This window comes from Saccopteryx bilineata, chromosome 9 (assembly GCF_036850765.1).
Source record: "Saccopteryx bilineata isolate mSacBil1 chromosome 9, mSacBil1_pri_phased_curated, whole genome shotgun sequence".
Lineage (NCBI taxonomy): Eukaryota > Metazoa > Chordata > Mammalia > Chiroptera > Emballonuridae > Saccopteryx > Saccopteryx bilineata.
Window position 1 is genome coordinate 18,550,966 of NC_089498.1, and position 27,973 is coordinate 18,578,938.

General features: G+C 43.4%; 1 protein-coding gene across 5 annotated transcripts in view; it reads left to right on the forward strand.

Annotated features, from left to right (window-relative positions):
- Positions 1-27,973, forward strand: part of NFATC3 (nuclear factor of activated T cells 3) — a 126,774-nt gene that overhangs the window by 55,801 nt on the left and 43,000 nt on the right. For all 5 annotated transcript variants that reach the window (XM_066243486.1, XM_066243485.1, XM_066243487.1 and 2 more), the window contains exons 4-6: positions 2,952-3,151; positions 12,297-12,469; positions 19,518-19,658. In XM_066243486.1, the coding sequence (XP_066099583.1) occupies positions 2,952-3,151; positions 12,297-12,469; positions 19,518-19,658 (514 nt within the window). The remainder of the gene's footprint in view (positions 1-2,951; positions 3,152-12,296; positions 12,470-19,517; positions 19,659-27,973) is intronic.

Genomic DNA, 27,973 nt, shown 5'->3' on the forward strand with positions numbered 1-27,973 from the left:
TATGAGAAGCCATCACTGAACAACTAAAGTGAAGCAGTTACAAGTTGATGCTTCTCATCTCTCTCCCTTTCTGTCTCTTGCTAAAAAAAAAAGGGAAAGGCAAGAAAAAACAGGTATAGCAGAAAAGAGTAGATAGTCACTTATTAGGCATCAGTTTGGGGTAGTTCCTTAATCTTTAACTTCAGATACTTCATCTATGAACTAGAAAATATGATGTGTACTCCACAAGAGTTTTAGGATTAAATACATTATTTAATTAAAGCAAAAATACTTTCTTCCTTCACTTTTTTTATGTTTAGAAATGTGGATACTGTCTTTTCCCATGTATAAGATGCACCTTAATTTGGGGGCCTGAAATTTTTAAAAAAATGTATTACATAAAATTACTGAATTCAAGTTTTATTCATCATAAAATTCATACAACTCCTTATCACTGTCAAAACTCCCATCCATTAGCTTGTCCTCATCTGTGTCTGATGACAAATCACTGTCTTCAACAATGAGCACAAAAGCAAGTGTGAAAAAGCGAGACATGGGCCCTGGCCGGTTGGCTCAGCGGTAGAGCGTCGGCCTGGCGTGCAGGAGTCCCGGGTTCGATTCCCGGCCAGGGCACACAGGAGAAGCGCCCATCTGCTTCTCCACCATTCCCCCTCTCCTTCCTCTCTGTCTCTCTCTTCCCCTCCCGCAGCCGAGGCTCCATTGGAGCAGAGATGGCCCGGGCGCTGGGGATGGCTCTGTGGCCTCTGCCTCAGGTGCTGGAATGGCTCTGGATGCAGCAGAGCGATGCCCCAGAGGGGCAGAACATTGCCCCCTGGTGGGCATGTCGGGTGGATCCCGGTCAGGCGCATGCAGGAGTCTGTCTGACTACCTCCCCGTTTCCAGCTTCAGAAAAATGGAGGAAAAAAAAAAAAAAAGGCGAGAAATGCAAGTAAAATACCTCTAACTACTGTATAAGACGCACCCAGTTTTTAGACTCCAAAATTTTCAGAAAAGGGTGCGTCTTATACTTGGGGGAATCCAGTAAATCTACTTTATCCCTTACTCCATCTACCTCCATACAAATCAAAGGAGAAAAATGGCTGACCTCAATTTGTATGCATATGCACACATATGCCCACAGTCTTGCCATTTTTTTTTAGTTACTGATTTATTTAGGCTTTATGTTGTGGTGTTAATCGTGGTGACATTTTGTTTGTTTATAGAATATTTTCCATTTAATTAAAGCTTTATAAAATTTATTAACATATAAAAAATAACAACTGAAAATATTGATAAATTTCTTGATCACATAAGCAGCATGTACAGGAAACTGTAACTTCCAGACATAGTGGGTTAAGCACATGTTTATCTTTATTAGACATTGGATAGCTGCATCTTAAATTTATTGGGTAAAGAGAAAAAAAACAATAAAAAGCACAACTCATTTTATAACAAAGAACCCTGGAAAGACTCAAGGATTTGGGTCACTGGCATCTCTGAAACTGGAATGTGAAGTGGGGTTGAAAACAGAAGGGTAGGCCCCAGTGGGTTGGCTCAGTGGTAGAGTATCATGAGGGTGGACCCGGCTTAGATTCCCAATGGGCACACAGGAGAAGCGACCATCTGCTTCTCCACCTCTCCCCCTCTCCTTTCTATCTTTCTTTCCTTATCTTTCTTTCCTTCCCCATCCCTCCCACAGCCATGGCTGGATTGGCTTGAGTGAGGTGCCCTCTGACACTGAATGGCTCCATGGCTTCCACCTCAGGCGCTAAAAAATGACTCCAGTTTCAACGGAGCAACAGCCTCAGATGGGCAGAGCATCTCCCCCTAGTGGGCTTGCCAGGTGGATCCCGGTCGGGGCACATGCGGGAGTTTGTCTTTCTGCCTCCCTGCTGCTCACTAAAATTAAAAAAAAAAAAAGAAGAAGAAACTAGAAGGGTAGGTTGCAAGTCTATATAAGAAGTAGCTAGTATTCCATTGTGTTAATGCACTAGTTTTTTTGTTGTTGTTTTTTTGTGAGACAGACAGAGAAAGGGAGAGAGAGACACACACAGAGATAGAAAGAGAGAGAGATGAGAAGCATCAACTCATAGTTGCGGCACTTTTTTAATTTTTATTTTACTTATTCATTTTAGAGAGGAGAGAGAGAGAAAGAGAGAGAGAGAGAGAGAGAGAGACGGGGGAGGAGCTGGAAGCATCAACTCCCATATGTGCCTTGACCAGGCAAGCCCAGGGTTTCGAACCGGCAACCTCAGCATTTCCAGGTCTACGCTTTACCCACTGCGCCACCACAGGTCAGGCCAGTTGCGGCACTTTTAGTTAATCATTGATTGCTTCTCATATGTGCTCTGCCCATCCTGGGCATCGCCATGTTGCGACCAGAGCCACTCTAGCGCCTGAGGCAGAGGCCACAGAGCCATCCCCAGCGCCCGGGCCATCTTTGCTCCAATGGAGCCTTGGCTGCGGGAGGGGAAGAGAGAGACAGAGAGGAAAGCGCGGCGGAGGGGTGGAGAAGCAAATGGGCACTTCTCCTGTGTGCCCTGGCCGGGAATCGAACCCGGGTCCTCCACACGCTAGGCTGACGCTCTACCGCTGAGCCAACCGGTCAGGGCCCATTGATTGCTTTTTCATATGTGCCTTGATGGTGTGGGGGCTACAGCAGATCGAGTGACCCCGTGTCCAATCCAGTGACCTTGGGTTCAAGCCAGTGTCCTTTGCGCTCAAGCCAGTGACCATGGGGTCATGTCTGTGATCCCACACTCAAGCCAGGGACCCTATGCTCAAGCCGGTGACCTCAGGGTTTTGAACCTGGGCCTTCTGCATCCCAGTCTTACTATCCACTGCACCACCTCCTGGTCAGGCTAAATTGTTATATTTTTTTGAAATAACATTTTATGCATCAATAATGTATGATACAGGTATAATACATCGATAATTAATTGTATTTTTCTGTGCTTTTTCTTCCTGATTAGCTCTTGGGCTATAATGAAAAGCCGATAAATCTACAGATGTTTATTGGAACAGCAGATGATCGATATTTACGACCTCACGCATTTTACCAGGTGCATCGAATCACTGGAAAGACAGTTGCTACTGCAAGCCAAGAGATAATAATTGCTAGCACAAAGGTTCTGGAAATTCCACTTCTTCCTGAAAATAATATGTCAGCCAGGTATTTTGAATCATACCCCCAAATGGATAGTTCTATCTTTTCCTAAAAATACTTTTGGAAAAACACATTTTTTTAATATAAAATATTTGTTTATTTAAATTAACTGAATAACATTATGTAAATAATCATAGTACAGGTTGGTAGCACATTTTCTTTTTTGATCTTTTTTTTTTAAATCAAGTGAGAAGTAGGAAGGCAGAGAAACAGATTCCTACATGCACCATGACGGATCCACCCAGCAGCCTCTGTCTGAGGCTGATGTTCTGCCCATCTGGGGCCTCTGCTCTGTTGCTCGGCAACTGAGCTATTCCAGCGCCTGAGGCAAGGCCATGGAGTCATCCTCAGCACCTGGGGTCAAACTGCTCATTGGAACCATGGCTACAGGAGAGGGGGGAGAGAGAGAGAGAGAAAGGGGAGGGGAGGGTAGTAAAGCAAATGGTCGCCTCTCCTGTGTGCCCTGACCCAGAATTGAACCTGTGACTTCCACATGCTGGGCCGATGCTCTACTGCTGAGCCAATTGGCGAGGGCAGTTGATAGCACATTTTCAAAAAGAAATTCAATTCAACAAAAGTTTATGAACCGATGTACAATACTACTAGCCAAGCAGTATGCTAGGTGATAGAGATAAAAATACTTGGGAGTTATTTCAAGTAGCTCCTAGTATATTAGGGTAAACAATGAATAAACAATTGCAGTACAATTATGATTGTTATGTTTCTTCTAAGGAAAACTTTAGGTGATTAACTTATTTTTATTTATTGATTTTAGAGAGAGGAAGAGAGAGAGAGAAACATCAATTTGTTGTTGTACCTACTCATGCATTCATTGATTAATTCTTGTATATGCCCTGACTGGGGATCGAACTGTAACCTTGGCATATTGGAACAATGCTCTAATTGAGCTACTTGGCCAGGGCCAAGGTGGCTTACTTCAAACCAGCATGGCTAGTAATTCCAGGTCCCTGAAGGAGAACGATGCAGAAGGAAGAAACTAGATTTAGAGGAAAAGGATGGGATTGGGAGGCCTCTGCAAGCTGATGGCAAGACAGAGCAACAGCTTTATTATATAGCCATATGCAAATAAGGAAGTCTTTGATACAAAGTCACACATCTGAGGCAAAAACAGGAATTCTTTTAATGTATAAACAGGAATCCATTTAAGGCATAAACAGGAATCCCCCCACCATGCATAAGTGAAATCAACCAACATCTGAACAAACAAATGGTGAGAGGAAGGGCATGTAAATTGTGCCTAGCAATTTAAGCAAGCAAGTGAAGTGGGGGATTGGGATGAGTGCAAATACTCAACTTTATAGCCAATATGGAGGTGTGGGGGGAAGAATTTAGCCTTTTGCTAAGCCTTGAATTTACAAAGGCTTTTGCCACTTGCAGTCTCCCACAGTGGCTGACTTCTGAATGAGTATGCAATAGAGTTTTGTTCTAGTATATTAGGATTATATATTATTTTTCTGTTATAGAAAACTGAAATACAATTGCTTAAACAGAGGTTTAGTTTTATATCCCATAATAGAAATATACACATAGGCATTTTAGGGCTAGCACGGTGGCTTTGTATGTCATTGGGTTCCCAAGCTCTTTCAGTTTTTTTCCTCCCTGCAATTTCTAGTGTATGGGTTTTGATTTTCAAGTTTGTCTTTTGATTTAAAATGGCTGCTGGAACTCTAGATATCACAATTATAATCACAGAAGAAATAAGGAAGAAGCAGTAGGAAGGAGGTTAAAAGAGAATGTCTATCTGAGTCAAGCCTCTTTAAATAGCTGGTCTCAGAAACCTACCAAATATATCTCATTGATCATCCTTGTATATAAGGAAGACCTGGGTAAATTTTTTTTTACCTGAATACATTGTCACCTCGGACAGTATAGGGGCCTTCCTAAGGAAAAAGGGAAGAAAGACTTGATTAGACAACTGTTAATCTACCACAACAAGGTATATGAAACTTACAGTGAAGTTTGTTACAGAAGTTAATTCAAACTACATATAGACCTTTCTTAAGATGGCAGTAATATCTATCCCTAGCTGTCACGAGACAGATATTAGTCTTTAGCTCTTTTCTTTTAAATTTATATTTAAGTAACTTTTTTTCCTTGTGAGAGAGAATGAGAGAGAGAGGTGGGCAGGAAGGGAGAGAAATGAGAAGCATCAACTCATAGTTGCATCACTGTAGTTGTTCATTTGATTGCTTCTCATACATACCTTGACCAGAGGGCGCAAGCCAGTGATGTTGGGCTCAAGCCAGTGACTTTTGGGTTCAAGCTGGTAACCCCAGGATCATGTTGATGATCTTGTGCTCAAGCTGGCAACTCCATACTCAATCTGGTGAGCCTGTGCTCAGGCCCATGACCTCAAGGTTTTGCACCTTGGTCCTCAGATCTAAGGTCAGTGTGCTATCCACTGCACCACTACTGGTCAGGCTATATTTAAGTAACTTTTTAGGTAAACTGAATATGTCCCTGAGGACTTAGCAATTTGTGATATAATTCTATTTAAAATAAAATTGCCTCAAGAAATAACTTTATCCTGCCTGACCTGTGGTGGCGCAGTGGATAAAGCATCGACCTGGAAATAACAGAGGTTGCCAGTTCTAAACCCTGGGCTTGCCCGGTCAAGGCACATATGGGAGTAGATGCTTCCAGCTCCTCCCCCTTCTCTCTCTCTCTGTCTCTCCCTCTCCTCTCTAAAATGAATAAATAAATAAAAAATTTTTAAAAAAAAGAAATAACTTTATTCTATTATCTAGCTATTACCAGAAAAGTCAAGTTAATATAAAATTAGATGAAATCTGCCTGACCTGTGGTGGCACCGAATACTGAGCTCACTGGTTCAAAACCCAGAGCTTGCCAGGTCAAGGCATATATCAGAAGCAACTACTATGAGTTTATGCTTCATGTTATTCCCTTCTTCTCTCTCTCTTCTCTCTAAAATTAATAAAAATTTTTAAAAATCTTATTTTGCCTGCTTTATTCAAATGGACAGTATTTGAGATCCCACCTAGTGAGTTATTGTACAATGATACAACAGAGTTTTTTCATGGGCAAAGGCAGACAGCTAGTTGATAATCAGTACTCTTAAAATTTTACGTTCTATGATTTAGAAAGAACTTTGGAGTCTCAAACAATACTTGTTCAGGTGCTTGAGAAAACTCTTAAGGAAAACATTGCCTTCAAACATCCTGTTTGACCCATTTTTGTATAAACTGAGGTGGCCATCTTCTGAATGAGAATGTAAGTCAGCTTCCCTTTTATTTTAGGATCTTAGTTTTTCATGTAGCATCAAAAGCATGTGAATATACAGTTAGCTCCAGAAGGGCATTTAAAACTCAGCTTTGGCCTGACCAGGCGGCGCAGAGGATAGAGCATCGGACTGGGAGCATCGGACTGGGACCCAGGTTCGAGACCCCGAGGTCGCCAGCTTGAGCGTGGGCTCATCTGGTTTGAGCAAAAGTTCACCAGCTTGGACCCAAGGTCACTGGCTCGAGCAAGGGGTTACTCGGTCTGCTGTAGCCCCATGGTCAAGGCACATATGAGAAAGCAATCAGTGAACAACTAAGGTGTCGCAACGAAAACTAATGATTGATACTTCTCATCTCTCTCCATTCCTGTCTGTCTGTCCCTATCTGTCCCTCTCTCTTACTCTCTCTGTCTCTAAAAAAAAAAAAAAAAAAAAAAATTCAGCTTTGAACCATTTTTTTCAAAAACTCATAAAATTGAGGAGACATCTTGCAGACCATATTTCCAGATATTTGAAGTGCTAGACTTGACTCAAGTTCAATAAAAACATCACAAAAAGATTATTATACTTTCTTACTTTGCTTGAAGGACACTATAAGAAATAGGTATATGAATACCTCTTAATAATCTGAAAAATCAGTTTCTCTTTCTTTTTTCTTTAATTTATTTTGGAGAGAGAGAGACAGAGGGAGAGAAAGGGGGGCTAGCATGGGAAGCATCAACTCACAGCAGTTGCTTCTTGCATGTGGCTTTACCAGGCAAGCCTGGGGCTTTGAACCATCTACCTCAGCATTCCAGGTTGACAATTTATGCACCGTACCACCACAGGTCAGGCAAAACCACTGTTTCTTTTCTTATGTCGGTTGTTACTATATATATACAGAGATAATCCTTTCAACAAGTTAAAGGAAAAACGGTATTTTCTGATGACATGGTATATTTTGCTGTACCAGATAAGGAGAAATCTATAAAAACTTTATAACATTTATATTTGCCTTGGCTTCCAGGAAGTTCATGATTAAGTCAATTATAGTAATTATAGTAATTCATAGAACCCTAGGTTTAGGATATATTTGTTTCTTGTTCCTTCTATTTAAAATTTTTTCTATTTTTTTTTCTTGGACTCATTTGTATTTATCTTGTAAAATGCCTATCCTTTCTTAAAGATAGTGTATAAGTAAATTGCGGAAAATAGAGTACTTGAGTTTCTAATACAGATTCTCAAGAAACTGGGAAAACATTACACATCGAACAGTGTGAAAAACATCAGAACAGTAGGATCTGAACATATTTGCCTCCTCCTTTTTCTGTCTACTAGCACATGGAACAAAGGTGCTAGTCATGATTCATGTCTCTCCCCAACTGTCTTGGCATGCACTACCTGCCTGGATTGCACCATAAAGGACAGAGCTGCAGAAATACAATTGTTAATAGTAACAAGCATCTAACCCCTCATTCCACCCTGCCAGACACATACCTGAAGCTTCTCTGGCCATTTAATCCACTCTGACTGACTGTTCTACTGGGAAACAAGAATTCGGTGGAACCAAGGCTTGTAGCACCATTGTGTGTGTCCAAGAAAGGGTTGAGTAAGGAGTTGTCTAGGACAGCGGTTCTCAACCTGTGGGTCGCGACCCCGGTGGGGGTCGAACGACCAAAACACGGGTCGCCTAAAGCCATTGGAAAATACATATTTACTATACTTTTTTTTTTTTTTGTATTTTTCTGAAGCTGGAAATGGGGAGGCAGACAGACACCCGCATGCGCCCGACCGGGATCCACCCGGCACGCCCACCAGGAGGTGATGTTCTGCCCATTTGGGGCGTCACTCTGTTGCAACCAGAGCCAGTCTAGCGCCTGAGGCAGAGGCCACAGAGCCATCTCCAGTACCCAGGCCATCCTTGCTCCAATGGAGCCTCGGCTGCGGGAGGGGAAGAGAGAGACAGAGAGGAAAGAGAGGGGGAGGGGTGGAGAAGCAGATGGGAGCTTCTCCTGTGTGCCCTGGCTGGAAATCGAACCCGGGACTTCCGCACGCCAGGCCGACGCTCTACCACGGAGCCAACCGGCCAGGGCCTTATACAATACATTTTTAAATAAAATATGTATTTCCAATGGCTTTAGGCGACCCCTGTGTTTTGGTCGTTCGACCCCCACCAAGGTCACGACCCACAGGTTGAGAACTGCTGGTCTAGGAAGTTACCAAACCTAAGAAAGCTTTTCCGCCTGACCAGGCGGTGGTTCAGTGGATAGAGCGTCAGACTGGGATGCTGAGGACCCAGGTTCAAGACCCCGAGGTCACCAGCTTGAGCATGAGCTCATCTGGTGTGAGCAAAAAGCTCACCAGCTTTGACCCAAGGTCGCTGGCTCGAGCAAGGGGTTACTCGGTCTGCTGAAGGCCTGCAGTCAAGGCACATATGAGAAAGCAGTCAATGAACAACTAAGGTGTTGCAATGCACAACAAAAAACTAATGATTGATGCTTCTCACCTCTCCATTCCTGTCTGTCTGTCCCTGTCTATTCCTTTCTCTGATTCTCTCTGTCTCTGTAAAAAAAAAAAAGAAAGAAAAAGAAAGCTTTTCTATGTACTTTAGATAATAGAGCAGCTAATACTAAATAAGATTGTTATACTCAAGAACTAATTACTGTGATGAACAACAGTAATTGAATATAATATAGTTTTACATGGTGATAGATAAAATTTTGTGAATAATAAACAAGACCATTCATTGTTCAAAATAATTTATGCATAAGTGAGTTACAGGTGTATGTAAATGGCTCTACTGTTTTCTAAAAGCAAAAAATGGAAAATGTTGGTCAGTATTCCCCAGGCTTGGTCATTTCAGTCTTAATTTCTTTTAGATGTGTAAAGACCCTTTGTTTAAAAACAGAACACTAACCCATAAGCTATAGAACCACTGTTCTACAGGATATTTCAAATACAGGATGCCAGTACATTGCCTTACTCTACTCATAACTCCTTCCTATTTTTAAAACTAGATGAATATGGATGTGGCATGTTACATTCTGATCTAAAATATAGTTTTAGTTGTTAACAGAATTTAATAGTTATTTTCATTCCTATATATGCAATTTTATGTTGTTGTTGGTATGATTTTTTCTTTTGTTTTGCATTTCTTAGCCACAGTTTTAAGACTGTCATTTCTGATTCTCTGCCCTAAATCTTCGGTTAGAAACTTAGCTTTCTGCAAAATACCTTCCCTTAAAACTCAGTAAAATGTGTACACTCTGTTTCCCCCTAAAGACTCCTGTTAACGTGAATAATTACTACATGATATAGTTCTATCAATACTGCTTTAAGCTAAAGTGCTTTTATTTGATATTAAATATTTTATCTTAAAAATATTTCATTTTTTAGAAATTTATTCTACATATTTCTGAAGATGAAAATATTCACCTTTTTTGGGGATTCTTGTGCTTTACTGGTTCTTATCTTTTTTTTATTAATTGATTTTAGAGAAGAAGGAAGAGAGAGAGACAGAATATTGATTTGCTGTTCCACTCACCCATGCATTCATTGTTTGATTCCTGTATGTGCCTAGGCAGGGGATCAAAAGACAAACCTGCAATTATACAAGGAGGATGCTCCAACCCAGTGGTTGGCAAACTGTGACTTGCGAGCCACATGCGGCTCTTTGGCCCCAGAGTGTGGCTCTTCCACAAAATACCATATGCGGGCGCTACCTTGATAAGGAATGTGCCTACATATATAGTTTAAGTTTAAAAAATTTGACTCTCGGCCCTGGCCAGTTGGCTCAGCAGTAGAGCGTCGGCCTGGCGTGCAGGGGACCTGGGTTCGATTTCCGGCCAGGGCACACAGGAGAAGCGCCCATCTGCTTCTCACCCCTCCCCCTTTCCTTCCTCTCTGTCTCTCTCTTCCCCTCCCGCAGCCAAGGCTCCATTGGAGCAAAGATGGCCCAGGCGCTAGGGATGGCTCCTTGGCCTCTGCCTCAGGCGCTAGAGTGGCTCTGGTCGCAACAGAGCGACGCCCCGGAGGGGCAGAGCATCGCCCCCTGGTGGACAGAGCGTCGCCCCTGGTGGGCGTGCCGGGTGGATCCCAGTCGGGCGAATGTGGGAGTCTGTCTGACTGTCACTTCCCATTTCCAGCTTCAGAAAAAAGAAAAATTTGACTCTCAAAATAAATTTCAATCGTTTTACTGTTGATATTTGGCTCTGTTGACTAATGAGTTTGCCGACCACTGCTAACCAATTGAGCTAAAGGCCAGGACTGGTTCTTATCTTGATAACTTAGTTCTGTAATAGCTTTGGGCAGTGAGTATTAGAATTGGAAGTATTGGTAAACACAGTAAAAGAATGAGTAACAATAAGTGCCATAAGAGAGAGTAAGCCCTGGCCGGTTGGCTCAAGTGGTAGAGCGTCGGCCTGGCGTGCAGAAGTCCCAGGTTCGATTCCCGGCCAGGGCACACAGGAGAGGCGCCCATTTGCCTCTCCACCCCTCCCCCTCTCCTTCCTCTCTGTCTCTCTCCTCCCCTCCCGCAGCGAGGCTCCATTGGAGCAAAAATGGCCCGGGCGCTGGGGATGGCTCCTTGGCCTCTGCCCCAGGTGCTAGAGTGGCTCTGGTCGCAACAGAGCAACCCCCCGGAGGGGCAGAGCATTTCCCCCTAGTGGGCAGAGCGTCGCCCCCTGGTGGGCATGCCAGGCGGATCCCGGTCGGGCGCATGCGGGAGTCTGTCTGACTGTCTCTCCCTGTTTACAGCTTCAAAAAAATACAAAAAAAAAAAAAAGAGAGAGAGAGTAAACTTGAAGTAGAATGTTTGATCATTAGTTATCCATTTGCTATATTCTTCCATTATGTTATTAACAAAGATACGTTATAGGTGTTGTTTTCTTCCATGATTATGTGTTAAGCAACCATACTTAGTAATAAATTTTGAAGGTAATTAAATGTTAGACCTTAAATGCCAAAACTGTAATTTTGTATGTGCATTCTTTAGAAATATGTTGTTTAATTTAGAAACTATAGAAACTTAGTTTAGAAATGTTAGAAATATCTAATGTAGTTATAAATGCAAGAATCTTAGTCTGATGGATTGTTTTATTAATAAGCATATCACTATGAAAATCAAAATGTGCTATTAATGACATTTGTGGTGCTTGTACAAATGAATCTTTTTTTGGCCAAATTATGTGTATAGAATTAAAGTCTTTTTACTTTGTATTTCACTTACCTAGTTCTGTAAAACAAACCACTCCCCAAATTTAATGGCTTTAAGTCATGTCTTTTTTTTTTTTTTTTCCAGATTCTTTGGGTTGGTTGGACTTGGCCAGTTCATTCATGTGGTGTTGGCTAGGATCACTTTTGCACCTGCATCCAGCTGGTAGCTCAGCTGGGTTTGGAACATCCAAGATGGATGGAGTAATTAAGAATTGTCTCAGCCTTTTTGTCCAGCATGTTATTTGGACTTCATTATGGTGGCTCAGTGCTCCACAGAAAGTTATGAGACTTCTGAAGTGCTAGGCTTATAACTTATACAGCATTAACTGGCCACATAAGGCCAGCTCTCAAGGAGAGGGACACTTCTGGGAGAAGTGGCATGAAGTACAGGATTTGGAAGGAATTATTGAGAGCCATCTTTGCAGACAATCTATTACACTTTTGCCCTACAAAACCTTTTTTAATTTTTTTAATTTCCATTTATCCCCACTTTATCCTCTTTTACCTCCTCATCCCATTTGGGTTTGTTTTGTTTTGTTTTTTGCTTATTCTCTTCGCCTTGTTTAAACATTTTTAATTTTTGATTTTAGGTAGTGATAGTTCTTCCCTGCCAAAATAACAATGGCTCTTTAGCTGAGTCGTTTAGAACCACTAATTATCAGTAAGCAAGTACATTTTTTATATTTTTTTTCTCCTTAGTATTGACTGTGCAGGTATTTTGAAACTCCGCAATTCAGATATAGAACTTCGAAAAGGAGAAACTGATATCGGCAGAAAGAATACTAGAGTACGACTTGTGTTTCGTGTACACATCCCGCAGCCCAATGGAAAAGTCCTGTCTCTGCAGACGGCTTCTGTACCTGTTGAGTGCTGTAAGTGAGCTTGTGATCATATTTTAAAATTTTGTTTACAATATGTCATTTTCTGTTTTGCTTGTAATGTTTGGATCAAAATTATAAACTGAGGCACAGAGTCTGGATAGCTGATGTGATTTTCTAATATGAAAATAAGCTACATGGTTAGGTAGGAGGAGTAATGATCGTGAAATTAGAAAATGGTTTCTTTTTTTTTTTTTTTTTTTACAGAGGCAGAGATAGACAGGGACAGACAGACAGGAACAGAGAGAGATGAGAAGCATCAATCATCAGTTTCTCGTTGCGCGTTGCGACTTCTTAGTTGTTCATTGATTGCTTTCTCACATGTGCCTTGACCGTGGGCCTTCAGCAGACCGAGTAACCCCTTGCTGGAGCCAGCGACCTTGGGTCCAAGCTGGCGAGCTCTTTGCTCAAGCCAGATGAGCCCGCGCGCGATCTCGGAGTCTCAAACCTGGGTACTTCCGCATCCCAGTCCGACGCTCTATCCACTGCGCCACCGCCTGGTCAGGCAGAAAATGGTTTCTTGACCCTGGCCAATTGGCTCAGTGGTAGAGCGTAGCCTCGTGTGTGGATGTCCTGGGTTTGACTCCTGTTCAGGTGGTCAGGGCACACAGGAGAAGCAACCATTTGTTTCTCCACCCCTCCCTTTCCCCTTCTCTTTCTCTCTCTCTCTCTCTCTCTCTCTTTCTCTTTCTCTCTCACAGCCATGGCTTGATTGGTTTGAGCACATCTGCCCCAGGCACTGAGGATGACTACATGGAGCCTCTGCCTCAGGTGCTAAAAAAAGAAAGATAGCCCTGGCCGGTTGGCTCAGCGGTAGAGCGTCGGCCTAGCGTGCGGAGGACCCGGGTTCGATTCCCGGCCAGGGCACACAGGAGAAGCGCCCATTTGCTTCTCCACCCCTCCGCCGCGCTTTCCTCTCTGTCTCTCTCTTCCCCTCCCGCAGCCAAGGCTCCATTGGAGCAAAGATGGCCCGGGCGCTGGGGATGGCTCTGTGGCCTCTACCTCAGGCGCTAGAGTGGCTCTGGTCGCAACATGGCGACGCCCAGGATGGGCAGAGCATCGCCCCCTGCTGGGCAGAGCGTCGCCCCTGGTGGGCGTGCCGGGTGGATCCCGGTCGGGCGCATGCGGGAGTCTGTCTGACTGTCTCTCCCCGTTTCCAGCTTCAGAAAAATGAAAAAAAAAAAAAAAAGAAAAAAAAAAAAAAAAAAAAAAAAAAAAAGAAAGATAGCTTGGTTGCAAACAAGGCCCCAGATAGGTAAAGCATCGGCCCCAGGTGGGGTTTGTTGGGTGGATGCCGGTCGGGGCACATGCAGGGAGTCTGTGTCTCTCTCTTCCTCTCACTTGGAAAAAAGAAAACAGTTTCTCATTATAAATTGACCCTAGATAGCTGTGTAAGTATAAACAAATTGTCTTGACTACAATTTTCTTAACTATAAATGAAGAAGATGGGCTTGATGTCACTGAGGACCAATCATGAAGCTATGAGTCTGATACTAAGTATTCCTTGACCATCTTTGTTTTATTAAAATGGCCTTCATGTTGGAAGATGCTTATCTCTGTGACCTTGATACCTCAGCTAAATATGAACTCATAGGATTTTGTTTTTTGCAGATCTTTTTAAACCATAAAATACAACATTAGATTAAGAAAGTAAATGTTTTTTTCCCCTGATTTACAAAGGCCACTGGCCAGAGCACTGTAGAAGTAATTTTTGTATAATTTTTTTTTTTAGTTTGGAGGAGGGGTAGTGAGGCAGACTCCTGCATATGCCCCAACTGGGGTCCACTGGGCAACCCCGTCTGGGGCCAGTGCTTGAGTACTGAGCTATTTTTAGTGCCTGAGGCTCACATGCTGGGACCAGCTGAGCTATCCTCAGTGTCCGAGGCCATGCTCTAACCAATCAAGCCACTGGCTGTGGAAGGGAAAGATGGAAAGAAGGGGGAGAAGGAGGTGGGCAGAAGCAGATGATCACTTCTCCTGGATCCCCTGACAGGAATCGAGCCTGGGATAATCTATACACCAGGCTGACACTCTATCCACTGAGCCATTATCCAGGGCCTGTATTAAATTTATTTTTTATTTTTTTGTATTTTTCCAAAGTGAGAAGTGAGGGTGGGGGGTGGGGTGGCAGACAGATAGACTCCCACATGCACCCAACTGGGATCCACCAAGCATGCCCATTAGGGTGTGATGTTCTGCCCATCTGGGCTGTTGCTTCACTGCAATCGGAGCCATTCTAGCTCCTGAGGCAGAGGCCATGGAGCCATCCTTAGCACCCGGGCCAACTTTGCTCCCATAGAACCTTGGCTGGAGAAGGGGAAGAAAGAGATAGAGAGAAAGGAGAGAGGGAAGGGTGGAGAAGCAGATGGGCGCTTCTCCTGTGTGCCCTGGCTGGGAATTGAACCTGGGACTTCCACATATCAGGCTGGTGCTCTGCCGCTAAGCCAACCGACCAGGGCCAATTTTTTTTCTTTTAATTTAGTGAGAGGAAGGGAGGCAGAGTTAGACTCCCACATGCACCTTGACCGGGATCCACGCAGCAAGCCCACTAGGAAGCAGTGCTCTACCCATCTGGGGCATTGCTCCACTGCTTAGCAACTGAGCTTTTCTTAACACCTGAGGTAGAGGCCATAGATCCATTTTCAGTGCCCAGGGCCATGGCTGCAAAAGGGGGAGGGCTGGAGAGAGAGAGAAGCAAAAGAAGGGAGGGGTAGAGAAGCAGATGGGAGTTTCTCCTGTGTGCCCTGACTCGAAATCGAACCCTAGGACATCCACACGCTAGGCTGACACTCTACCAGTGAGCCAACTGTCCAGGGCCATATTAATTTTTTTAAAGATTTTATTTATTGATTTTTATGGGGGAGGGACAAGAAGTATCAACTAGTTGCTTCACTTCAGTTGTTCACTGCTTGCTTGTCATGTGTGCCTTAATAGGCAAGTCTGGGATTTTGAACTGCCAACCTCAGCATTTCATTTTAACGCTCTGTCCACTGTGCCACAGGCCAGACTGTATTAATTTTTTTTTTAAGATTTTGCCCTGGCCGGTTGGCTCAGTGGTAGAGCATCGGCCTAGCGTGCAGAGGTCCCGGGTTCAATTCCCGGCCAGGGCACACAGGAAAAGCGCCCATCTGCTTCTCCACCCCTCCCCCTCTCCTTCCTCTCTGTCTCTCTCTTCCCCTCCCGCAGCCAAGGCTCCACTGGAACAAGGATGGCCCGGGCACTGCGGATGGCTCCTCGGCCTCTGCCCCAGGCGCTAGAGTGGCTCTGGTCGCAACAGAGCGACGCCCCGGAGGGGCAGAGCATCGCCTCCTGGTGGGCAGAGCTTCGCCTCCTGGTGGACAGAGCTTCGCCTCCTGGTGGGCGTGCTGGGTGGATCCCGGTCGGGTGCATGCGGGGAGTCTGTCTGACTGTCTCTCCCCGTTTCCGGCCTCAGAAAAATACAGGGAAAAAAAAAAAAAAAAAAAAAAGATTTTATTTATTCATTTTAGGGAGGATAGAGAGAGAGAGACAGAGAAGGGGGGAGAAGCAGGAAGCTTCAACTCCCATACATGCCTTGACCAGGCAAGCCCAGGGTTTTGAACCATTAACCTCAGTATTTGGGTCAATGCTTTATCCACTGCGCCACCACAGGTCAGACTGTATTAATTTTTAATAGATAATATAAGTACATGGTTTAAAGTTCATAAAGAATAAAAATATAGAGAGAAGCAAGTTGATTTGGTGTTTGTGTGTGTGTGTGTGTGTGTGTGCGTGCGAGAGAGAGAGAGAGAGAGACAGAGGCAGAAAGAAGTACAGACAGACAGGAAGGGAGAAAGATGGGAAGTGTCAGTTCTTCATTACGACACCTTAGTTGTTCGTTGATTGCTTCCTCATATGTGCCTTGACTGGGGAGCTCCAGCAGAGCAAGTGACCCCTTGCTCAAACCAGTGACCCCATCCTTGCTCAAGCTGGATGACCCTGTGCTCAAGCCAGCAACCTCGGGTTCTGAACCTGGGTCCTCTGTGTCCCAGGCCAATGCTCTCTGTCCACTGCACCACTGCCTGGTCAGGCTAGAAAAGCAAATGTCAAAGTCAACTAGTTCTTTTTTCTTTTCTTTTCTTTTTTTTTGACAGAGACAGAAAGAGAGAGTCAGAGAGAGGGACAGACAGGAAGGGAGAGAGATGAGAAGCATCAATTCTTCATTGTGGCTCCTTAGTCTCCTTAGTTGTTCAGTGATTGCTTTCTCATATGTGCCTTGATCAGGGGGCTGCAGCAGAGCAAGTGAGCCCTTGCTCAGGCCAGCGACCTTTGGGCTCAAGCCAGGGACCATGGGGTCATGTCTATAATCCCATGCTCAAGCCAGCGACCCTGCCGTTCTCAAGATGGTGAGCCCGTGCTCAGGCTGAATGAGCCCACGCTCAAGCCAATGACCTCAGGGTTTTGAACCTGGGTCCTCTGCGTCCCATTCTGACGCTCTATTCACTGTGCTATTGCCTGGTCAAGCTAAACTAATTATTTTTGCTTAAGCCAGATGAACCCGCGCTCAAGCTGGTGATCTCAGGGTCTTGAACCTGGGTCCTCCGCATCCCAGTCTGATGCTCTATCCACTGCGCCACCGCTTGGTCAGGCTTGCTTTTTTTTTTTTTTTTTTTTTTTTAGCTAAACTAATTCTTAAAAGCAACTATCATTACCTGCAACTTATTTTTCTGCCAGAATATTCTGTGTCTAGATAAGCACATATATTTAGGAAAATACTAATTTAAATAAGTTCATAAGAGTAGAATATTTGAGATGAAGTTTCTTTGAAGTGATTTTCTAATTTTCTTTAAATTTTTCAAATTAATAGGTGATTATTGTTGATAATATAGAAATGCAGAATGGTACAAAGAATAGTATTAAAATCTTTTATATTGCGCCTGACCAGGGGTGGCACAGTGGATAGAGCGTCGGACTGGGATGCAGGAGACCCAGGTTCGAGACCCTGAGATCGCCAGCTTGAGCGCGGGCTCATCTGGCTTGAGCAAAAAGCTCACCAGCTTGGACCCAAGGTGTCGCTGGCTCAAGCAAGGGGTTACTCGGTCTGCTGAAGGCCCGTGGTCAAGGCACATATGAGAAAGCAATCAATGAACAACTAAGGTGTCGCAATGAAAAACTAATGATGGATGCTTCTCATCTCTCTCCATTCCTGTCTGTCTGTCCCTATTTATCTCTTTCTCTGACTCTCTCTCTCTGTAGTAAAAAAAAAAAAAAACTTTTATAATATCATTTGGCCAATATAGTCACTAACTTGGCCAAGATACTCACTAACTGTTTTTTGGATTTCTTTTCTTGTTTTTTGTTTATACATATATACAATATTTTTTAGTTGAGGAGGGAAGGAAGGAAAGCAAAATATAGGACCTCCAGAAAATATAGTTACTTAGAATCAGTCAGTATCAGAGAAAGGTGGCACCACAGTCACTGTTTATAAATAAAATTGTTCATTTAAATAACGATTCTAAGGTATTAAGAAAAACTTGTTCACGTACCCTGGAAATAAAAAGTGTTAGTACACTATAGAGATATTTTATTTATTTTCTTAAAATTCACTATTGAAATATGTACTTCTTTTAATTTTTTTTTCTTTTTTTTTACAGAGACAGAGAGAGTCAGAGAGAGGTATAGACAGGGACAAGACAGACAGGAACGGAGAGATGAGAAGCATCAATCATTAGTTTTTCGTTGCGCGTTGCAACACCTTAGTTGTTCATTGATTACTTTCTCATATGTGCCTTCACCGCGGGCCTTCAGCAGACTGAGCAGCCCCTTGTTGGAGCCAGCAACCTTGGGTCCAAGCTGGTGGGCTTTTTGCTCAAACCAGATGAGCCCGCACTCAAGCTGGCGACCTCGGGGTCTCGAACCTGGGTCCTCTTCATCCCAGTCCGACGCTCTTTCCACTGCGCCACTGCCTGGTCAGGCGAGATATGTACTTCTTGTATGCTTTAGTTAATTTCAGTTTAGAAATTATTCAAAGTGAAATTTTGATATCACAGCGATGATTTAGATATTTGGGGGGGTAGGAAGGGAGGTAGATGACAAGCATCAATTTATAGTTGTATCACTTTAGTTGTTCATTGATTGCTTCTCATATGTGCTTTGACCCTGGGGGCTCAGTCCAAGCCAGTGACCCCCTTGCTCAAGCCAGCAACATTGGGCTTCAAGCTAGCAACTTTTGGGTTCAAGCCAGAGACCATGGGATCATGTTGATGATTCTGTGCTCAAGCTGAAGACCCCATGCTCAAGTTGGATGAGCCTGTGCTCAAGCAGGTTACCTCAGGGCTTCAAACCTGGGACATCAGTGTCCCAGGTTGACACTCCATCCATTGCACCACCACTGGTCAGGCACCTAGATGTTTTCTTGATTGAAAGGGTTACTCTTGTGTTTGTCCTTTAGAAACTTATTTTTTTTTTAATTTGTCGTCTTTTAATTGTATGCAACATAATTACACATCTTTGGATTTAATTTATCTTTTATATTAGATTTGTCAATTTTTTTTTAATATTATTTATTTATTTTAGAGAGGAGAGAGAGAGAGAGAAGGGGGGAGGAACAGGAAACAACTCCCATATGTGCCTTGACCAGGCAGCTCCAGGGTTTCGAACTGGCAACCTCAGTGTTTCCAGGTCGACACTTGATCCACTACGCCACCATAGGTCAGGCTAGATTTGTCAATTTTAACAGTTGTAGGAAGAAATGTATTAAAGACAAGCTAAAAAGAAAAGTTGGATGAGGTGAATGTGTTGAAGTCATTACGAAGGTATTAAATAATTTTTATTAGTTGGTTTCTTTACAGTTGTAGTCTAAGAAAATAATTTAGAAATCACATGAATCTAATGAATCTGTTTTATTTTCTAAATAGTGTAGTTATTTTGGTGGATATTGTTACCATTGTCTTGAATTGAAAAAGACCAGACAGAGTTGGCTTCTCTTTATTTTCATTTTAGAGCTTAAATTAGTCATTTATATATGAAAAATTGTACACTAATATTTTATTTCTTCTTAACTCTTAAAAAATAAAAACAGCCCAGCGGTCTGCTCAAGAACTTCCTCATATTGAGAAGTACAGTATCAACAGTTGTTCCGTAAATGGAGGCCATGAAATGATTGTGACGGGATCTAATATACTTCCAGAATCGAAAATCATTTTTCTTGAAAAAGGACAAGGTACATAATATAAGATTTGAGTTGACTGACCTCAAACGGAGGGGCAAAAGGATAAAATGAATTATTCAGATGTTTCACTGACATTAAACACAAAATAATTTTTATAAAGCTACAGGTATCATTTATGCAGATTTTATTGTAAGTCAAACATATACTACATTTTCATATAAATGTTAAGTCTTCATTAAGGATGTCTCAAAAGTAGAATGGTCTAGTAGTTTTACTCCTAGGTATATATATACTCAAGAGAATTGGAAACATATGTTACACAGAAACTTGGACACAAATGCTTATAGCAGCATTATTCATAATAGCCAAAAAATGGAAACAACCCAAGTGCTTATCAGCTAGTAAATGGATAAACAAAATGTGTGGTATATTAATACAATAATGGGATATTATTCAGCCAATAAAAGCAATTAAGTTATTATTCATGCTACAACATGCATAAACCTTGGAAACATTGTGCTTAGTGAAAGAAGCCAGCACAGAATGTCCAGGATCAGCAATTTATAGAGATTAGAAATTAAATTAGTGATTTTAAGAGGTTAGAGGGAGGTGTCAATGAGGAGTGACTACTAATGAGCATGGGGTTTCTGCAATTTAGATAGTAGTAATGGTTATCGAGTTCTATGAATGTAAAAACCTCTGAATTGTATACTTTAAAAGGGTGAATTTTATGTATAATTATATGAATTATATCTTTAATTGTACTTATTGAAGCATGACACTAGTTAATAAAATTATACAGGTTTTAGGTGCACAATTGAATTATATCTTAATTTTTAAAAAAGGAGAAGAATTGCCTGACCAGGCGGTGGCGCAGTAGATGGAGTGTCGGACTGGGATGCGGAGGACCCAGGTTTGAGACCCCAAGGTCGCCAGCTTGAGCATGGGCTCATCGGGTTTGAGCAAAGCTCACCAGCTTGGACCCAAAGTCGCTGGCTCGAGCAAGGGGTTACTCAGTCTGCTGAAGGCCCACAGTCAAGGCACATATGAGAAAGCAATCAATGAACAACTAAGATGTCACAACAAAAAACTGATGATTAATGCTTCTCATCTCTCTCTGTTCCTGTCTGTCTGTCCCTGTCTATCCCTCTCTCTGACTCTCTCTGTTTCTCTGTAGGAAAAAAAAAGGAGAAGAAGAATTGTATGTCTATTAGAGTGTTTTATTTTAGCCCTCTTGAGCATATTTAAAACATTTTTCTAATTATTTTCTTCCTCATATATTTTAAGCATTTAAAAAAGTGGAATAAAATACCATTCTTATAGGCCTGACCTGTGGTGGCGCAGTGGATAAAGCATTGACCTGGAAATGCTGAGGTTGCCGGTTCGAAACCCTGGGCTTGCCTAGTCAAGGCACATATGGGAGTTGATGCTTCCAGCTCCTACCCCCTTCTCTCTCTGTTGCCCCCCCCCCCGTCTCTACCTCTCCTCTCTAAAATGAATAAATAAATTTTAAAAAATATCATTCTTTTTTTTTTTTTTTTTCATTTTTCTGAAGCTGGAAACGGGGAGAGACAGTCAGACAGACTCCCGCATGCGCCCGACCGGGATCCACCCGGCACGCCCACCATGGGGCGATGCTCTGCCCACCAGGGAGCGATGCTCTGCCCATCCTGGGCGTCGCCATGTTGCGACCAGAGCCACTCTAGCGCCTGAGGCAGAGGCCAAGGAGCCATCCCCAGCGCCCGGGCCATCTTTGCTCCAATGGAGCCTTGGCTGCGGGAGGGGAAGAGAGAGACAGAGAGGAAAGTGCGGCGGAGGGGTGGAGAAGCAAATGGGCGCTTCTCCTGTGTGCCCTGGCCGGGAATCGAACCCGGGTCCTCCGCACGCTAGGCCGACGCTCTACCGCTGAGCCAACCGGCCAGGGCCTAAAAAATATCATTCTTATAAGAATAATAGAACAACCTGAACTGTGGTGGCACAGTGGATCAAGTATTGACCTGGAATGCTAAAGTTGCCAGTTCAAAGCCCTGGGCTTTCCTGGTCAAGGCACCTATGGAAGTTGATGCTTCCTGCTCCTCCTCCTACTTCTCTCTCTGTCTCTCTAAAACTGAATAAAGTCTTAAAGAAAAAAAAAATGCTAAAAATAAAAGAACTGCCTGACCGGGCGGTGGCGCAGTGGATAGAGCGTCGGACTGGGATGCAAAGGATCCAGGTTCGAGACCCCAAGGTCGCCAGCTTGAGCGCGGGTTCATCTAATTTGAGCAAAAGTTCACCAACTTGGACCCAGGGTCGCTGGCTCGAGCAAGGGGTTACTCGGTCTGCTGAAGGCCCGCGGTCAAGGCACATATGAGAAAGCAATCAATAAAACGTGGGGCCTGGGACTGAAAGTGCAAAGCTTCCAATTATGATAGTTTGGTCTTTCTAGTGACCGGCCTGCCTCCAGAAACCCACCCAGGGTCACCTCCTTGAAACAAAGACGCTTGTTTTTTGTGGGGATTTTTTTTTTTTTGAGAGTGAAGGAGAGAGAAAGAAAGAGGCAGGAGAGTGAGAAGCATCAACTGGTAGTTGTTTCACTTTAGTTGTCCATTGATTGCCTTGACTATGCATGTCATGATCCTGCACTTGAGCTGGCCACCCTCACTCAAGCCAATGAGCCTGTGCCCACACTCAAGCCTGCAGCCTTGGGTTTCAAACTGTGTCCTGGGTCAGTACTGTCTACTGTGCCACCACAGGTCAAGCAAGACACTTGTTTGATAATAGGAAATTCCAAGGGATTTATTAGGACCTTGTGTCAGAAACCAAATATTAAAACAAAAGATGCTTCTAGTGCTTTTATTAGGAAATTACAAGGGTTTTAGGAGCCTCTGTGCTAGGAACTGGAAGCAGAGACCAATACATTTTGTTTACTATTTTATATCTGTATTTTATTTATTTCACCTGAGTTTTCTAATTTATTGAGATTGATTTGCTTGTAAAATTCACTACTTGCATCTTTATGCCTTTAAAAATAATTCATATTATTATTTGTATCATCTTTTTTTTAAAATTTTGAGTAAGGAAAGTTTTAATTTTATTTATTTTTATTTTTATTTTTCTGAAGTTGGAAACGGGGAGGCAGTCAGGCAGACTCCCGCATGCGCCCGACCGGGATCCACCCAGCATGCCCACCAGGGGGCGATGCTCTGCCCATCTGGGGCGCCACTCTGTTGCAACCAGAGCCATTCTAGCACCTGAGGCAGAGGCCATAGAGCCATCCTCAGCGCCTGGGCCAACTTTGCTCCAATGGAGTCCTGGCTGCGGGAGGGGAAGAGAGAAACAGAGAAGAAGGAGAGGGGGAAGGGTAGAGAAGCAGATGGGCACTTCTCCTGTGTGCCCTGGCCGGGAATCAAACCCGGGACTCCTGCACGCCAGGCCAATGCTCTACCACTGAGCCAACCGGCCAGGGCTTGTATCATCTCTTTTTTAAATCAGTTTTTCCAGAGTACTTGTCTTTTTTTTTTTTGTATTTTCCTAAAGTTGGAAATGGGGAGGCAGTCAGACAGACTCCCACATGCGCCCGACCGGGATCCACCCAGCATGCCCACCAGGGGGCGATGCTCTGCCCATCTGGGGCATTGCTCTATTGCATCAGAGCCATTCTAGTGCCTGAGGCAGAGGCCATCCTCAGCGCCCAGGCCAACTTTGCTTCAATGGAGCCTTGGCTGCAGGAGGGGTGGAGAAGCAGATGGGCGCTTCTCCCATGTGCCCTGGCTGGGAATCGAACCCAGGACTCCTGCACGCCAGGCCGACACTCGACCACTGAGCCAACCAGCCAGGGCCCAGAGTACTTGTCTTTATTGATACTTCTGGTTGTGACTTTGTTTTGTTTCTCTCATTTCTGTATTTTTTTTTCAACTTTTGGGAGCTTAATTTTTTTATTAATCTAAATTTTTAGTCATTTTTTATCCTTTCATCTTTTTTAAAATTAAGTGTTTGAGGCTATTCATCACCTCATAGTATGTCTCGTGTAATTTGAAGTACCTCTTTTTCCACTGAATCCTTTTTCTTGAAATTTAAATATGTGCAAGTCTTCTCATCCTAAACATTCCCTTTCCTTTGACTCTGTCATCCTCATAAGCTGTGGTTTTATTTCTCTTTCATTTATCATCCAACCTCTCAAAAAAGTAATCGCCTGCTACTTACTTTTCAGTCTTTTGTCTCTTACTGTATTGAAATCATAACTTCCTAAAAATTTGACAGTCAGCTATCCACTCCTCTTCATAACATCCTTTTCTTTTTTGGCTTTTAAATAATTGTACTTATTTGGTTTTCAGCACATCTTCAACTATTCCTACTCTTTTTTTTTTTTTTTTTAACAGAGTCAAAGAGAGGGATAGACAGGGACAGACAGACAGGAACGGAGAGATGAGAAGCATCAATCATTAGGTTTTTCATTGCGCGTTGAGACACCTTTGTTGTTCATTGACTGCTTTCTCATATGTGCCTTGACCGTGGGCCTTCAGCAAGCCGAGTAACCCCTTGCTGGAGCCGGCGACCTTAGATCCAAGCTAGTGAGCCCTTGCTCGAACCAGATGAGCCCGCGCTCAAGCTGGTGACTTCGGGGTCTTGAACCTGGTTCCTCAGCATCCCAGTCCGACGCTCTATCCACTGCGCCATCACCTGGTCAGGCCTTACTCATCTTTTTGTATCAATCTTTCTGGCACTTAAATATAGATGTTTTTCAAGGTTCTATATTCAGCTTTCATTATAGTCCTTTGTTCTGGTAAATTTTTGTGTGTTTTTTTGTTGTTGTTTTTGTTGTTGTTTTTTGTATTTTTCTGAAGCTGGAAACAGGGAGAGACAGTCAGACAGACTCCCGCATGCACCCGACCGGGATCCACCCGGTACGCCCACCAGGGGCGATGCTCTGCCCACCAGGGAGCAATGCTCTGCCCCTCCAGGGCGTCGCTCTGCCGCGACCAGAGCCACTCTAGCGCCTGGGGCAGAGGCCAAGGAGCCATCCCCAGCGCCCGGGCCATCTTTGCTCCAATGGAGCCTTGGCTGCGGGAGGGGAAGAGAGAGACAGAGAGGAAGGAGCGGGGGGATGGAGAAGCAAATGGGCGCTTCTCCTATGTGCCCTGGCCAGGAATCGAACCCGAGTCCCCCGCACGCCAGGCCGACGCTCTACCGCTGAGCCAACCAGCCAGGGCCTGTTCTGGTAAATTTTATCAGCCACCAAATCTCTATCTTTAGCCATATTTTTTATCCTAAATAAATTTCTAACCTGTGCTTAAAAGTACTCACTTAGTATTGGTACTTATGCCCCACTGATACTTAAAACAGGAAAACATGTCAGACTTTACAAACCAGTTTTCTCTCACTGGGTTCCTCAACTACATTAATATCCAGGCCTCCTTATTCTTGGACTGGAAAAAATGTTTCCAGCTGTCTTCTTCTCCCTTAAAATTCACTTCTTCTAACCCTTCAACCCTAACCAATACCTGCATATCTTAAAGAAATACCAGTTTCGTTTCACAAGTTATTAATTCATGAATTATATATAAAGCAGCTGCTATGTGGAAGACACTAGTCTAGGTAAGTAAAGACTTCAGGTTGCTTGCTTTGATAGAGCCTACGTTCTAGGGGGTGTGCAGACAATAAACATAAATAGGTGAACAAGATAATTTCAGATAAAAGTGCTATGAAGTAAGAGTAAAGTGATAGTGACAGAATCGCAAGCTGTTTATATCAAATTGTCAATGACTGTCTTTCTACAGAGGCCATATTTTAAGCAAAACAAGAAGTATGAGGAAAGATAGTATTTCAAAGCTATCCCTTTCTGTTATAAAATTTTATTTATATCTGAATATAATAAATACATATATATAAAGCAGTTTTATTGCAGAATTCATTATATTTAACCCAGAGCTTTTAAGAGTCTTTGATTTAAATTGAATCATGTGGCAGTTAACTGGCTTCAGATGAGATTGCAGTTCTAAACATGGAACTCCCATTCTGAAAGCACCTTCAGTGATCTCTTCATTTTTTAGGTTTCTTAATGTTGCCTATCTTTCCAGCCTTATTTCTTATTGCTCCCTACCTCATACTTTATACTCCACCAATACAGCTGTTTATGGTTCCCTATATCATGTGGTTTTTGTCATCTTGCCTATTTGCTCATGCTGTATCTTAGGCCTAGACTGCCCTTCCACCCTCATCATCTAAGTTCCACCTTATATTTAAGCCTTAGTTCAAGGGCTCCTCAGCCTTTCTTGTCTCATACCTCCATCCCAAAACTAGGAAAAGGTCCCTGACCATTATACTTCTGGTACTTCCAGAATGCACTTTTATCAGTGTAACTACCACATTTCATTATAATGAACTGTTTGTATTTGCCTTTCATCCACAGACTGAAGGCAGGATATCCTGTATCCATTATCTCAGTAACCCAAAGTGCCTGGTATAGGGGATGCAGCAAATGACTGCTGAACTGAGCTGTAATTCTAAGTAGGCATAGGGTTTGTCTATAGCAGGGGTCCCCAAACTATGGCCCGCGGGCCGTATGCGGCCCCCTGAGGCCATTTATCCGTCCCCCGCCACACTTCTGGAAGGGACACCTCTTTCATTGGTGGTCAGTGAGAGGAGCATAGTTCCCATTGAAATACTGGTCAGTTTGTTGATTTAAATTTACTTGTTCTTTATTTTAAATATTTTATTCCCGTTTTGTTTTTTTACTTTAAAATAAGATATGTGCAGTGTGCATAGGGATTTGCTCATAGTTTTTTTTATAGTCCAGCCCTCCAACAGTCTGAGGGACAGTGAACTGGCCCCTTGTGTAAAAAGTTTGGGGACCCTTGGTCTATAGTGTCTCTTATGCATAAGGGTAGCCATTACTTAGTGACTGGACTGCAAAATGATAATCACAGTCTGGAAGGCATTTGATTTGAGTCTCCTAATATTTTCATGGACCAAATGAAGTAATGCTGACTATGAAGATATTTGTATAGGTTAGTCACTGGGTGAAAGCCCATGACATGAAAAGAATTAATCAAACTGGAGTGAGAGCTTCAGTAGCAGATGAGGTTCTCCCCAGGTAAACAATTCACTTGGGATAAAGGGAGAAAATATACTGGCTAGCTCTTCAGGTGACACAAATCTGGAAAGCCTGGAAACCTATTTTAGAAGATCATCAGTACCTAAAAAAGATCTTGACAAGCCAAGGGATCCAAGAAAGTGAAGTCTAGGCCTTGGCCGGTTGGCTCAGTGGTAGAGCGTCGGCCTAGCGTGTGGAGGACCCGGGTTCGATTCCCGGCCAGGGCACACAGGAGAAGCGCCCATTTGCTTCTCCACCCCTCCGCCGCGCTTTCCTCTCTGTCTCTCTCTTCCCCTCCCGCAGCCAAGGCTCCATTGGAGCAGAGATGGCCCGGGCGCTGGGGATGGCTCTGTGGCCTCTGCCTCAGGCGCTAGAGTGGCTCTGGTCGCAATATGGCGACGCCCAGGATGGGCAGAGCATCGCCCCCTAGTGGGCAGAGCGTCGCCCCTGGTGGGCGTGCCGGGTGGATCCCGGTCGGGCGCATGCGGGAGTCTGTCTGACTGTCTCTCCCCGTTTCCAGCTTCAGAAAAATGAAAACATGAAGAAAAAAAAAAAAAAAAGAAAGTGAAGTCTAGCAGGGAGAAATTAATGTAACAAGGGTTGGGCTAGGGGAACCCCAGCTGCATAAATGCATAGTGTGGGAGCTTGAGCTTGGCAGTAGGAAATGTGGCAGACTGAGGGACACTTGCTGACCACACATGAAAACATGGTGCAACTCAAACAACTTTTATTAACAGTCACAGCATCTTTACATAAGGTCATCATGAGCCTCAGTTACTCTCTAAAATGCTGAGTCAAGGTCATTTCTCACCTGGGGCTAGTCAGTTCTGGACCTGGTGCATTTTGAGGAAGATGGTCACACTGGAGGAATGTTCAAAAGAAGAGTGATCAAGAAAGCTAAACTATTGTGTAAGTGATAGATGCAGAATTAGGGGTGCTAGCCAGCCTAAGAGGCGACGCAGGCAAACATAGATGTTTTTCAACATCTGAAATCTTGTCTGCCAGAGAAGCACTCAAAATGTTTTTAGATGGTGGCTGTAAGGAGTAGTACCTTGACTGGTGGTTGGATATTGTAAGGAGTCAGACTTAATCTATCAAAAAGAGCTTTCCAGCAGCAATTATTGTCCGAAGATGAAATGAGTTACTTGGTGAGAGAGTGAATTTTCCATTACTTAAGGCAGTGGTCAGTAAGCTCATTAGTCAACAGAGCCAAATATCAACAGTACAATGATTGAAATTTCTTTTGAGAGCCAAAAATTTTAAACTTAAACTATATAGGTAGGTACATTCCTTA